The 14,755-nt window shown below is 35.9% G+C and overlaps 1 protein-coding gene across 1 annotated transcript in view; it reads left to right on the top strand.

Annotated features, from left to right (window-relative positions):
• LOC132193334 (hemicentin-1-like) overlaps positions 1–14,755 on the top strand; it is a 161,779-nt gene that overhangs the window by 109,564 nt on the left and 37,460 nt on the right. Inside the window, exons 4-6 of the mRNA XM_059613940.1 lie at positions 11,379–11,590; positions 11,821–11,931; positions 12,467–12,676. Coding sequence (XP_059469923.1) covers positions 11,379–11,590; positions 11,821–11,931; positions 12,467–12,676 — 533 coding nt within the window. The remainder of the gene's footprint in view (positions 1–11,378; positions 11,591–11,820; positions 11,932–12,466; positions 12,677–14,755) is intronic.

The following is a 14,755-nucleotide window of genomic DNA, read 5'->3' as shown; positions in this document are numbered from 1 at the left end:
TTAATCACGTCAAGCAGTGAATCACAATTTAAAGGGCCTTTCCAGTAACGATTTTTATTCTTAAATTTGAAGGAACGCAAAAATTATTGATTGAAATCCAAATCGCGCTAGAAAAAATACACTCGTAAATCAAACAGGGAGTTCATCTGACAATGAGGTTCACGCTAAAAAGAAATTAAACACTGATGGCGTTCGTCGCAATTGTGGTTTTAAATTAAAAATATATTTTGAGTTTAACCCTGGATGTTCAAATGATTGTGGCGGGAAAAATTAATCCCTTCTGTACCTCTCTTTTACCCGTAAAGAAATAAGTTTTTTGACTTCACAATATAAATTTAAGTTTTTGTTTAGACTTCAGGAATTAAAATTGTTCCAGAGGATTCTCTTTAATATTTTATCACGCACGCAAATCTGGTTGCGAGAGAACGTACGACTCCTCAGAGAATGAGATAAAACTAAAAGAGATGCGCGCGATTGTACACAAATCTTCGGCCACAAAGCGCGTCCTGCGTGTTGGCACGGAGCGCGGTCTGTTGGCGTCTTGCGCGGCCCTAATTCACTTTACATCCTTTTTAGCATGCGAGAGACAAAGGCACGAACTAGCGAGGGGACGTCGTGCAACCCCTGATGACACATTATCACTGACATTATGTGCCCATTTGTGTCACTTTGCGCCGAAATATTTCCCCTTCGCCCGCTGCCAAATAAATAACGCGTTAATTTCTGCGCTTTCCGTTTGATTAAATTCTTGGAGAGTTCCGCGGTTAAACCATAAAAGAGAGAAAGATGGAATTCCGAGCAATCTGGCCGAGTGCAACGCTCGACACACCTACTCCAGAAATGCAGTCAGAGGTCAGCAAAAGACGTCCAGCAGCTTTTGTATGACTGAGTGAGTCGGAATTTTATTGCAATTGTGTGTTGCACAAAGAAAACACGCCATACCATTTCATTAGCCTCTCTATTCATCTCGCGGAAAGTCGTAAAACGCCGAGTTAAAGCGGCGACCAGGATGAACTGCACAGATATTGTTTTGTTCCCTTTCGAGTCATTTGAAATGTCGGTTCTTTCGCCACATTCAATGTTCCGTGATGTGTTTTTTCTTGCACGGGCAATAAAAATTCTAATTCGGATTATTTTAATTTGGAACAAAAGTTAACAAGTTTCAGACTGGGGAGATAACGTGACAAAGAACTTTCCATCTTTCCTTTGCGAGAGGTGAAATAATTCAGCGAAATTCAACACTTTATCAAGTGGAAAGTTGGTATCAGGCCAAAAGCTCTCGCTCGCATGCATGCGCTGCCTGAATCCAACTAACCCGGTCTTGTTGAAACGTGCCATTTATGACACCAAATAACCACCATAAATATGGATTTTTCCAAACGGTATCAGCAACACTTGCCAACTTTATGGCTCTAAAAATGTTTTAATCCGATTTTTCCTATCGCCGTTTTAAAATTTCATGTACGCCATTCATGAGAGCTTCATCTAATTCCATATATCGTTTTTCCCCCCGATGAAACCTTGAAGTCAATCAACTTTAGGAGTTAATCTTGCAGTAGTGCAGATGGCTTGCGATAAGTTTTAACCGTATTGATTATGATTTACTAGTTATAGCTTTGAGAGGAATGAAACTTAATATAAAACATAAAAAGTGACCTAGAAAAATAATTTTTAAATTAGGTATTATTTAAAAATAAATTTAATTTAGTTTAATTTTTTACCCATATCATGTAACAAAAAACATCGTTTTTTTAACTTGTTATTAATTTAACAATAATTATTTTACCATTATTTATTTTGTCCGTGAATAATTTATTGGCATCAACTTTCATCAAATAATAAATGCAAAATTTAATTAATTTTTTAATAAGTAAAAAAGTAAAAATTATGGAGATTCAATGACATATCTGTAGAGAAGTTTTCAAAACGAAAATTGCATAGGTATCAATTTTTACCCACTTCATGTAACAAAAAAATTATTAAAAAAATACTGCTTTATAAATTTTTATTAATTTAATTTAAATAATTTTTAGCAAAATATTTATGTGTTCATGAATATTTTAATAGCATCAACATACATCAAATTTGATTCGTAAAAACAAAATTTAGTCAAACTTTTTTTTGTACTAAAAAATTTTAAATTTTATTCATTCAATGACATCATTTAATAGAGACATTTTCTAAACGATAATTGTAATGTTCATGTGGACATGTCCTTGTTTCTCGGTTCTCAACATTTTTACTTCACTGCAGTGTGACAAATAGAATGATACTGCAATAAAGTTGCGTTGTGGAAAATTGAAATTAGAAACGGAGAATTACTTTTGCAATTGTTGTTTTGCACTCTTTTTTTTCTCTCTGGAAAAGCAATTTCATACCGTTTTAATGGTCTTTGTTTCATCTCTCGCCATAAAACAACTTGCCACGAAGCGGATGATGAATGCTGTTAATAAACTGCGGAAGAACAACAGCCGTCATTTAAAACATCCCTTTGCAAGTTTGCTGAATTTTTTTTTCAAATGTGACTGGCAGCCATGTTAGAAGTGAGATCTTGAAACTAATATACTGAGAGGAGTTCTTTCATATAATAATCCTGCCCGATATCAAGCAGCGGCCTCTGATTAAAGTGCATTATGGTGGGTACTCTCGTTGGCTCAGCTCATATTTTATTCATTGCTACAAGCTGGCACTTTCAGGTCGAGCGGCAATAGGATCTATTTTTTATACATGTACGTACCAGAGGCAAGAAATCTTCAAGTTGAAGGAGGAAGGAGTCGAGCATTCAAAAGAGAGAAAGAAAAAATTGTGTCACTCTCAGCTTGCTGCGCTTACTAAACAATGGCTGAGAGAAAGAAAGGAAGCTGTTTGTCTAGCGCAAGGTATCATAAAAGAGGCAGTTGTAGACGTGTGTCTAAAAGCCTTTAGCCCCGCTTCACAAGTCCTCATTTCGAGAGGCGAAAAGAGGCGCATAAAACTCAGTGGTGCACACTCACACGCAGCCAAACTAAACGGCCTGATAAATTGTCGCGCGCGAGTTTTGCCGGCGTCGAAAGGCCAACTTGGCTATTCTCTCTCCGGCAACTTCCGCGCGCGGCTCAAAGGAAGTGGCCCATCGATTTTCTCGCAGAGCATATTTGCCGGACTGATTGGTGCAGGAAGTGCTTTGTTTGCCTCCACTCGATTCCAGATTTTTATTTATATTTTCTCATTCCCAGTAGCAAGATAAAAATAAATCAGACTTCTGCAGAATAATGCAATTATATTATCAAGCAAAGAGTTTTTCTATATTTTATCCAATTTTTTCTGTTTCCTTTCAAAATTGATCATCGCAATTGAATGGAGAATAAATAAATAAATAAAATAATTATAGACACTTTAATTGGGCGTGGTTCCATCGACACAACAATCTCGTCGTTATTTTCCTTTTAAAAAGGATGATGATTTCAGCTTCATAATTTCTTTACTTCAGATTTAACAATAATTAATAACTCTTGTAATATTAATCATAAAATGGCTACTTGATTATTTGCATAGCAAACTATTTTTTTTTTTGCATAGCAACTATTTAGGCTCAAATATTAGTTGAAAAATTCAACGTTTTTTAAGCATAACGATTTCAGTCATATATTTCTGAATTGAAAAAATATGACTGTGACAATGAGAATATTTAAGGAAATTAATTTTAGGTGAAAATTTCAGACTGCTTTGATGATTGAAGAAGAATGCCATGAATTGTATACACAGATAAAGAAGCAATATCTGCATAATATATATGAAATTTTTAAATAAAATTGTGCTATAACAACTATTATACATCATAGTAAAATTGAAAATTCAATATCTGCAATGTAAATTTGGAAAATACAGTGAAAATATTCAATTTAAAGTCTTCAAAATAGTCTTAAAATAAAAATGAATCTTAAAATTACACTTTCAAACAGAGAAGAAAAAAAGAGAGAGAAAAGTGAGAAGCTTGCTTGCGTGGCTGAATTAAAGATAAAATATAATTTTCACATAATTATGCTTTAATATAATTAAAATAAAATAGACCAGCTTAATCCCTGGCCACGTTTGTATAATACTTATGATGGAACATTCAAGCCGTAAGGTGGAACTTCAATTTCCCTCTCTCACGGCCAGCAACAAAGTGACCGCGCAGATCAAAGACTCCGGAGTCAAAAAGCGTGTCTACTGTATAGCTTCAGGCAGTTTATACAGCAAATTGTGAGTGAGTGAGTTCATTCCACGAAGAGCGGCACACGGCAATTTCGCATGGAAATTTTCGACTCGGTGATTACCATCATTTTTTTCGCTGCTCGCAACAACCATACCTGAAAGCGTCGGTCTCTCTCATAGTCGCACCGACTCACCTCTCGTGGGAGCAAAGATGAAGAAAAAGTAATAATAACACACACGCCATGGTTTATGGTCGGACAGGCAAAAAATGAAATGACGAGAAAATAAGCCAGGCTGCGGGCTGTAAAAAAAGCAGCAACCCTTTCTTTTGTTGTTATCACTGGCGAAAAGAAAGAAGGCGAAAGACAAAAAAAGATGATGCACTGTAAATAACCATGAAGTATCTGGTGTATGGCATCAAAGACAATAACTATAAAACGCTGGCTGCTGCTTCCTTCGCCCCTTTTATGGACGGGCGTGTAATGCGCGCCTTTTGTTTTCGGCCCCAGAAGAAGAAGAAGAAATTACTGCTTGTTGTTCGCCGCTTTATAAACGAGCCAATCGATTTACTGCGAGCCGCGCCGGCTGCCAGCCAATTACTCTATATATTCGAGCGCCGACCTCTTTGCAAATTTCCAACAGCAGCTTAATTAATCTTGATTTGCAATAAAATGGCCTGTACCTTTTTGAAACGGTTCCAGGCGGCGCGAAATGAGCCGTGTAATTAACGATCCAAGGACTTGCTCCGGCGCCAATTGCTTTTTTGCGTCGTTTTGTGTTAAAAGGAGGACTATTTATTTACAAAGCACGTCTTTAAATAAGGATTGAAATCGAAACATTTTGTAGAACGAAAATAAAAATTTATGGCTTTCTTGGAACGTTTGTCACATTTTCTAGCAATATTAAATTTTCCTGACAAAGAAAATGTTGATATGAATAAAAAGATTGAATATATATTTATAAAAAAAAGGTGTTTACGATCTTAAATTTTTTTGCATATTACAAGAATTCCAGTAGATCAAGAACTGCGTGGGATAGAGTATTTTGAGAGCTTTCAACTTGTATCAATATTTGATACTGTGAATTTCCAAAGAACCGTCTCAGGAAAGATTTTAAAAGTTTCAAACTTCAGCTTCAGACGCAAGAATGTTTTAGGGATTTTTAATTATTGATTTTGTTTAATACAAAAGTCCAATATTTTTGGTGATTTGAATTGAAATTTGGCTTTTCCACAATGGGTTTTTGTGAGCTATTTATTGTTTAAGAAAACAATGCTTTTTTTAAGTCATTGAACAACTCACAAGAACCCATCGAGGAAAAGCCGAATTTAAATTCAAATCATTATGAATCATCCCTTGATCGTGAACTTCTTCTACAAAATCTAATATTTATTTTTTTCCCAATAGACTAGCGAACAAGTAAATTTTTAAGGTGATTATTTACGCTCAATTTTTAATTGAAATTTTTCAACCTACACAAGTTATTAAACTAAGAAGATGTTTTTGTAATTTAATTTCCAAATCTAGGTTATAAATGAAGTTTAATAATGTATATTTTTTTTGGAAATTTTTATAAAAAAATTCAATTATAACATGTTCTTTTTAATGAAAGCACTAATTATTTATCTAACAATACAAAGTAGCTAATATAAACAAAAAATGTGTAAATATATTACATAAAATTAAAGTATCAAAATATTCCAGAAACCTAAAAAAGTCTCTTTTGTTTCGCACTATTTTCACTAGTCTAGCTATGAATTAAAATGGAAATTTAGTTTTTTTCCGTTCGCTTCGGTTTTAACGGATGAATAAAAATTCCATGTTGTGTGGAATTATAAAACCCTTTTACGTATACAGCTTGTCAAAGTCAATCATTGCTCTGAAGCAATTACGACGCAAATTGATTGCAACAAAATAGAGCGCATATGCAAATTAGTCGCGCTGCAAGCGTTTAGCCGCCCCTTTTAATCATCGGCAAATTGAAATTTAACGATTCGCGTCGGCGTTTGCAAATAACAACACCTGCGCGCCAATTTTCTCCAATTACTGGCACGTACCAGATTAAATATAGGGACCGACGTCGGCGGCGAAACGAAACTTTTGAGAACCTATATTGATTCTAATTGTTCTCTTGGTGCGAGCATGCAGAGATTTGCACAAAGAATGGCGCAACTTTGGCGGCGGCTGATAAAGCAGAGATAAGAAAGAAAGTTGCCGCCGCAGTTGCAGCTATTACAGGCGGATGTGGATGCGACGAGGCGCAAACTCGCTCTCGCTCGCTTTCCAGTGGTAACACCTTCTTGATGAGAGAACCAGAACTTTGTTATTCTTCCCGCAGGCGAAGTTTGCTCGGAGAATTTTAAGATGAGCATCGCAGCCCGGCTAGGTTGGTGTGCCAACAAGCGCGATTATCAGTGCATAAAATTATTGTTCCATTGTTCAAGCGTTGGCTCACAAGTGAGGGTTGTTATTATAACCTGCGGGTGCCAGGCTTTCTACCAACAATGCGGCTGCGATAAATGTTTCAATATTCAGCTCCACTCGAGAATCCCGAAATAGTGAGACTTACGCTTTCTCTTAAATTAAAATGCTTGCAGTTTTGTTTAAAATCTAAAGGTAAGGGTAAAAATTAATTGTAAAATCATGGGAAAATTTCATGATTTTATTTATTGTTGGATTTTTGTGATTTGTGGAAGTATCTCATGATGGAATATTGACTTAAAAAAAAACGTGCAAATTCTTATTTTTATTATTAATATATATAATAAATTTTACTTTATTTCCTAATATTTATAATGGTTAAATTATGATAAAATAATTTTTTTTATATAAATTTTTAATTCAATAATAAAAATTTAAATTTATTCTATAAACAAATTATTCTCCTGTTTTATAATATTTTGGTTGCATACAAATTTAATTTTTTGTTAATATAATTTTATTTTTTATCCTCATACATAAATACTGTCAACTTGATGAGATAATTCTATAGTTGGGTATTCGCCAAAACTAGGAATTATGTTTTTTTATTCTCGTTTCAGATTAAGTATTAAAGTTGAACTAATGCGTGTTAATTTCAAGTGTGAAAATAAATTTGTATTGCCTCTATACCGGATGCTTATGAAGGGCTGAATGTTGAAAGTGGGTAAAAGTCCACGTTTTTTTCCTTCTTATATGCTCGTAGCTTTTGATTATTAGCAAAGTGAAAGTAATAAATTGTTGCTTCTTTTGCATTGACATCTTGTGAATTGGAAGCTATCTAGAAAAAAATAGCTCCAACTTTGCTAAATATAAAAAGACACAATTCGTTTGAGGAAATTGACACTCGAGGAGATGATAATTGAAGTGAATTACTCGGTTTTTTTCAGTTTTTTCTTGTTGTAAAAAACTTTTTTTTTTTATTAAAAAAAAACGGCTGTGGTTTTTCAATTTGCTGATTTATTTTGCATTTTTCTTGCTCATAGAATAGGGTCGTAGACCGTGACGGAAACTGATAGAGCTGTCTTATTTTTTAATAAAAAAATTTTGCACCCAGGATAAAAAACCTGAGGACCTTACTCTGGCACCGTGTAAGCTATGGAGCGAAAAGAAACTATTTTCATACTTGTAATATGAATATGACCTTTTGACCATTTTAATCTCTTTTTCCTGATTTTGAAATGAGATTGAGTTACAAAACAATAGTGACAAAAGAAGTTGTCTTCTGCGCAACACTTGAATAAATAATAAATTAATTCCCTTTATTTCTCTATATGAGACAAATTTCTTTATCTGCATTTCTCTACGCTTGTTTTTCTTTTGCATCTGAAGAGGCCTGTTATTTCCATCGTATATCAATACGAACGTACATCAAATAATCTGTTTGCCAGCGAAAGCACTCAAATTTTTTTCCTCTGAAGCGTGTGCTGGAAGTACCAACAGGAATATTTGCTGGCTGTGTTGCGAGTTCAATTGCACGGCAAACAAACTGCGATATAACTCCATAAAGTGAGCAGGCGTATCATTTTTATTGCAGGAGCGAGCGAGTGTGTCGGCGTATTGAAGCAGGCCAGATCACCTGCATGTGCGCCAGAATAAAATTGTAGAGAGAAACTCCTCAAGATACAACAGCGGGGATAATAAATTTGAACGCGAAAGCGGAAAACGACTTCGGCGACGCAATATAAGAGCGAGTTGGAAAAAGCTTACATGTATGAAAATCAATTTCCCTGCCGGTATGTTATGATTTCGCAGCGAAGAGCCCCTTTCTCTCGTCGCTTTATTCCTCCAAAAATAGCAATAATAAATCAACTGGAGAATACCAGTTGTGGCTTCTTTAAAAAAAAAAAAATAAAAAAGTGACGTCAAAGTAAATATAAAGTAGCTTTATGAGGCCCTGCTCGTCTTTATTTTTTCTTCTCGTCGGTAGGCAAAATTCCTCTCTTTTTCCTCTGTCAAGTGCGTGCGTGCGTTCCGAGAGAACAAACACAGGCAATATCATGCCCCTACGCGCATAGGCAGCCCGTCCGCCTGACTGATGGAATAATGCGTCCGGGCAATGTTACAATAAGGAGGTTAAATAAACTCGGCGTGATGCAGCAGAAGCACAAACATTCCGCCCGTTTTCCGAGGAGCATTCCGGGTGAAATTCGCCTCATCCTTCTCTCGCTCGCTATATTTATACACTCGCAGGATTTTTTCCATTTTTTATACACACACAGTAGCAGCCTTTTTAGCCTTTTCTCGCTGAGTAATGCTGGAAACGTGAGCACTTATCTCGCAACAACTGCGCCGCCGCTCCATTTCCAGAATTGTGTGACGAAAAATGTTTTGTATTTTTGTAGAGAGACGCAATCGACAATTTCGAACTGATGAATAAGTCGCCTTGAGAATTACAAGCGTCTCGTTTGTCTTTTCTGGGAAAAGTCCTTATTGATTTTGTATCGTTTGAAGGGAAGAGAATTTTCGCAAAGATGCATTGTTCTCCAAACACATAAAGAAAAAATCGTTTCTTACCCTTGACTGACTTTGTACAAAAGCTATTGTGAGAATACAAATGTTCAAGGTTCAAGATTCTGAATTTTTGAATTAAAATGGATGTTCTGCTTCAAGGAATGAAACAATCAAAACAATCTTAAGAATAAAATTCAAGGAAGTGAAAGAAAAAGTAATTCTGATTCAATCAGACTGATTTTCATTGGAAAGATTTGTGATGTGAAAAAGGTTTGCAAGATGCCAAAATAAATGTGGTAAAATTTGAATTTTCAAAACTTATTTTAAGGTGATTCAAAAGTTAAAAGCTTAATGTGACCACAGTTAAAAACTGCAAGTTATCTCAATGGCCAAGTTTACTTGATCTTTTATACTCCAGCACTGTTCCAAGCCAAACCCATGGAGTTCCTAGGTCAATTTGTCCTCAATTTTGTCACCTAGAGAACATTTTCTCCGCTGAGTGAAGGTTTTAGAAACGCCCTCAATACTTATTTATAATTATTTGAGATAATTTTTCACAAATTTTATTCCTGCTAGGAACAATAAATTTTGACAAGGAAACATTTAATGAAGAAGAATTATTTAATTTTTATCACACTTAAAATGATTATTATTTAATTTATAGTGATCAAAATTCGTATTTTGTTTTTTCAATAACAATGTGCGTTTTTCGTTGGTTTAAATTGACAAGGGACTTGTAAAAAATAACAAAACAGCTAAAAGCTCATAATCTCTAGCTTACAAAAAATCACCTTAGCCAATAAAAAAACTTTCTTTATCCGTGGTTCCTTCTCTGAACAAAAAATGCAGCTCAGTTTATTGATGGGCAGCCCCTTTGAAAATATCAGTTAGGCCTTCATAAATCATGGTGTCAAAGCTTGTATAGGGTCGCTGTCATAATAATGGAATCCAAATGATGGACCTCTCTTTCACGTCAGCACCAGGTATGAGCGCGTCGAAGAAAATCTTTTCATATTCCTATCACACCTCCCTTTCCCACAAAAATTGGGACGCGTATATTTGCGAGCCTTTTAAAAACGGACAAAGGAAGCGAGGATTGTTTAATTTTCACGCGATGACGCTTTTTCAATGGGAAATCCATCAAAGCGGGGCACCGGTGTTGGCAAATTTTTAATTTCGCACGGTCTGTCTTCGCACCGAATTACACCGTGGAATTGATGCTAATTTGAAATCCGAGCCTTGTAGAGCGCGCGGTAGGCGGCTAATTGGAAATGTGTGTTCAGCAGCTGGGTCGGACACAGTGTTCGTTTGCGGGAGTTAAATGACAGTAGTGTAAGCCCAGAAGTATTATTTTCGGGCGGAGAACAAGCCGTGCGGACGATGTGCACGACTCTGCTCGAATCACACTCTCATTAATCTCCGCGCCGCGGCAAAATCAATGCGGCTGCTTTTGGCTGCGCGTCGGCGGCGGAAAAAAATAGAGCAGCCGAGAGAGAGGCGAGGGAGAGAGACGGGCGAAAAATAATGCTCTCTGCCCTCGGCCAGCGGTGCACAATCAGTTTTTGCTCCGGTGGTCAGCGCCGGCTAGTCAGCGAAAATGGCCTTGTGCAATTCTAATTCGCAGTGGGGGGTATTAATCATATATTATATTCATTTGAAAGTTTTGATTTCATATTTTTTTAAAGAAAATCTATTTATTATTCAAATGAAAAAATGAAAGTGCGTCGACATACAAAAGTGTACAATTTAACTTTTTGCAAATCATTATAATATTGCATCTGGAACTTTCAATGGACAAAATATATAATCTGAAAATTTTTTTTTCATAAAAACGTTAAAATTTTAAGAACATCAGATAATTTCAAAATATAATTTTAAATTTAAAAAATTAAAAATGAAAAAGATAAATAAAATTTTTATTAATGTTTTACAAGAATAAAGTGTGTTTAATGAAACTAATTATTATATAAAGTAAAAACTAATATTTTTTTAAAGGTTTAACAATAAATGTGTCAAATTTTTTTTAAGATTTCTTTTAGATTAAAATATAACTTTTATAGTAAGTAATTTTCAAAGAGATTTATTTTAAAGTACAAAATTTTGACTCATTTTTTTACTTTGTGAATTATTATACTTATACTTGGTTATACATTTCATACATTTGCAACTACATGTTTTTTTTCAGTTAATTTATATATAATATATATTATATGTTCATATGAATGTAATTTAATTTCAATAGTGAATAATTTTCTGTTGTTCTGTTCACAGCGTTGACGCTCGCGGCGGAACCCTGGAGTCTGGACCGCACTGGGCGATGTCCAGTGCTTTCGGCTTAAGGACCTTTTTCATGAGTGGCACGAACGGCGCCGGAAAACTGCGAATCAAAAAAGTTGAGGCCGAGGACCAGGGAGTGTACAGATGCCGAGTCGACTTCCTCAACTCTCGGACCAAAAACTTCCGAGTCAATCTCACCATAGTCGGTACGTGGAGAACCACCAATAAGCGGTTCGACTCGCAAGAAAAATATATCAAACGCATACTTTAGCAATTTGTTTGTGAGAGTTTCCTATGTGGCCTTGAGTTTGCTGTGGGAAAAACTGGCTCGGAAAAGTAGCTCTCATGCATTTTTCATAATACACTGGAGCAAACTCCGTTATATGCAATTGTATTGGAACATTTTCATAAATATTAATCTGTCCACTACTTTCAGTTCCACCCGACACTCCGCAGATTTACAACGCCCAAGGGGAAGAGGTAGTGAGTGAGGCAGGTCCGTTCCTAGAAGGATATGACCTATATCTGTCGTGCCATGTGACGGGAGGTAACATGAAAAAATATATTATTTGAGACATTTGAAGTGCTTCATTCGTCTGTCCAGATCAATAAGGAAAAATGTAGTTAGTTTCCACTCAATCCATCGAGTTAAATGGATTTACAAATTGCAATTTGAACAAAATAATTTAAATTATTAGAAGAATTTTTTGGTGATATTTTGTTATAATTCTTTTTCAGATTCATTTTAGCTGATCTAAATTTTATTTTACTTATTTCTTTTTACTGAAAGTGCTTTTTAATACAATCATTTTTGTCAAAAATATGCATTAACATAATATCTATTTATCAAATTTCATACTCAAAATTGGCAAATAAAATTAGTACCTATTTATCTTCTCTAGTTAATTAATTTAACATTTGAAGAATTGTTATTTAGCATAATCTATTTTTTTATTACATTAATTTGGGGGGGGGGACGTTTTAGCTTAGAAAAATCCAATTGTTTCACAAGATTTCCTTCCAATCTTCGCGACTTCGAAAGTCAATATATTATAGGCTAAAACTTTGCGCTCAACTTTCAGGCCAGCCCAAGTCGAGTGTCTCTTGGTGGATGGGGAACCAGCTGCTCGACGCAACGCACGACGCCGAATCGACCAACTCGAACGTGTCAATCAACCAGCTGTTCCTGCCGAGCGTCGGTCGTTCTTTGTGGGGCCAACGCATGGCCTGTCACGCCCGAAACTCAAATATGACGTCCTCGGTGGTGAAGGAAGTGGCCCTGCTCATTTACTGTGAGTATATAAAGCGTCGCAAACTCGATCTATCCACCGCTTGCCTGATCAAATATTAGACTTCGGGGTAGCGAACGAGGGAACTTTCCCGTCGGTAAAATCGCTCCGCAGAGGCCAATCGTTTGTTTTAATTAGCGGGCTGTCAGACTCAGCTGCCTTGAGATTTCAAGAGACTCTTTAGAACTCGTTTAACCCTTTTCATGCGGGAATTTAATCATGGGTTTTTTATGAAACGGGAAAAACAGATGCCAACATGAACATGTTTTTTGTTAAATGAGACAAGATCTGGGAATTTTTTTCTAAAAAAATACTTAGTAAGATAGTAATTTATTTTCAGGTTATTTTCAGTAATAATATTAATAATCACAATTTAAAGACCACAAGATTTCATGAGTGAAAATGATATATTTGCCAATTTGAAACAAACGTTATCCCACTATAACTATTTTAATGATTTAATCTTAATGCTAAATCTGTAAATTAAAACTAATTAAGCGTGTTCTAGATATTTGATAATTAGGTAAACCTTTTAGGAGTTATAATTATTCAATTTTCAAAATTTTTCTATTTCAATATTAAAGTTTTGCGTCCGTCTCTGGTGAAATCCAACTTTATTGTTGCATTTCAACATCAGCAGATAAAATTATTATTTAAAAAACTTGCAATCTTTCTTGGGCTACAAATCTGAAATAAAGCAAGACACCGGGCGTATAACAATAATTTTTCATCTTCTTCTCATAAACCGTTTGCTCGGGCGGCGATGAAAAATTGCCAGCTCGCTATGAAGCCAGTTTTTATTACCAACGTAGCTGAATAAAGAAAGAAAGAATAATCCGTTTACAATCTCAAGCAAGGAAACAGTAAAGTTTGCGGGTCATTTGTTTATTTGTCTGTCGTAACGGACAGGTCGGACAGGTCCTTGCAGACAGCTTGCAGGGCGGGTCTAGATTGATTGTATCCACAGATGGCATCCCGTTTGCTCTGCCCGTTCTATCAATCTCGCGCCGAATTCCGCAAACAAATAGACTCTGCGAGGGGGAGAGAAAGCGAGAGAGAGATTCACACTTTGTGAAATTGCTCGTGGCACTTTTTACGCCGAGCAATTTTCTGCATGATAATTTCGGGAAATGACTTCAGAAGGCAGTCTGAAGAGAGTGTTTAAATACCTGGAATTTCTGGTAATTAAATGGGAGCTTTTTGCACCACTTGTGCGCGTGGGAAAGACCGCGGTGGCGTTTTCGGGCTTATGATTAATGCGGGCGGCGGTAAGACACGGCATTAAAAGTAACTACCCCCCATAAAAAGTCATCTCGCGTTAAGCCCCGCGGCGGCATTTCCATATTTCTTTTGCCGGTCTCATCATGCCGCTCGGCTGCGTCGCCAGATAGATACACGAGCGAAGCAGGCATTTTCAAATGCATACTAATGCCACGACTTGTTTACTATGCAACCGGCTCGTCCACGTCGTCGAGCGGGCTGCCTAAGTGGCACTTCCTCCGAGTCCCTCAATTTTCTCGCCGCCGGATTTCTGCACGTCGAGAAGAAGAAAGTTGCGGTGAGGGAAAGAGCCTTCCTTTCGCTGATGTGTAAATTTCGCGATGAGAAAAGCAACTTTGAATGCTTTCACTGTCGGAATGTAAATTTCGGAACAAAAATAGACGACTACTCTTGCTTGTGCCGACAAAAGGAGAGGACGAATTGCCCTCTTAAGTTAGAGAGGACTGGGAATTTGATTTGGCTAACAAGAGTGTGTCTCAAGTGGCGAGACACAAAAAGGCCATTGTTAAAGGGGGTCGGAAAGCAAAGCCATTATAATTCTTGCCACCGCCAACTCATATTATTTAGAATGGTGTAATAAATGTTTTTTTTTTTTTTAAATTTAATTTAAGTCAAAATTTATTAAGACTATCGAGTTTTGCAAAAGTGTCATCTAGATTCAAAATAATATGCGATACTAAAATTGGCATTTTTTTTAAATATAAACAAACAGTTATAAAAAATTTATAAATATATTTAGTTTGTTATTATTTCTGTTTGATAAATTACCTAATTTATCTAATTTTTTCTTTAAATATTTAG

This window comes from Neocloeon triangulifer, unplaced genomic scaffold, assembly GCF_031216515.1.
Source record: "Neocloeon triangulifer isolate White Clay Creek 2 clone unplaced genomic scaffold, ASM3121651v1 ptg000004l, whole genome shotgun sequence".
NCBI classification, from domain to species: Eukaryota; Metazoa; Arthropoda; class Insecta; order Ephemeroptera; family Baetidae; genus Neocloeon; species Neocloeon triangulifer.
This window is presented reverse-complemented; position numbering and strand designations above follow the sequence as displayed.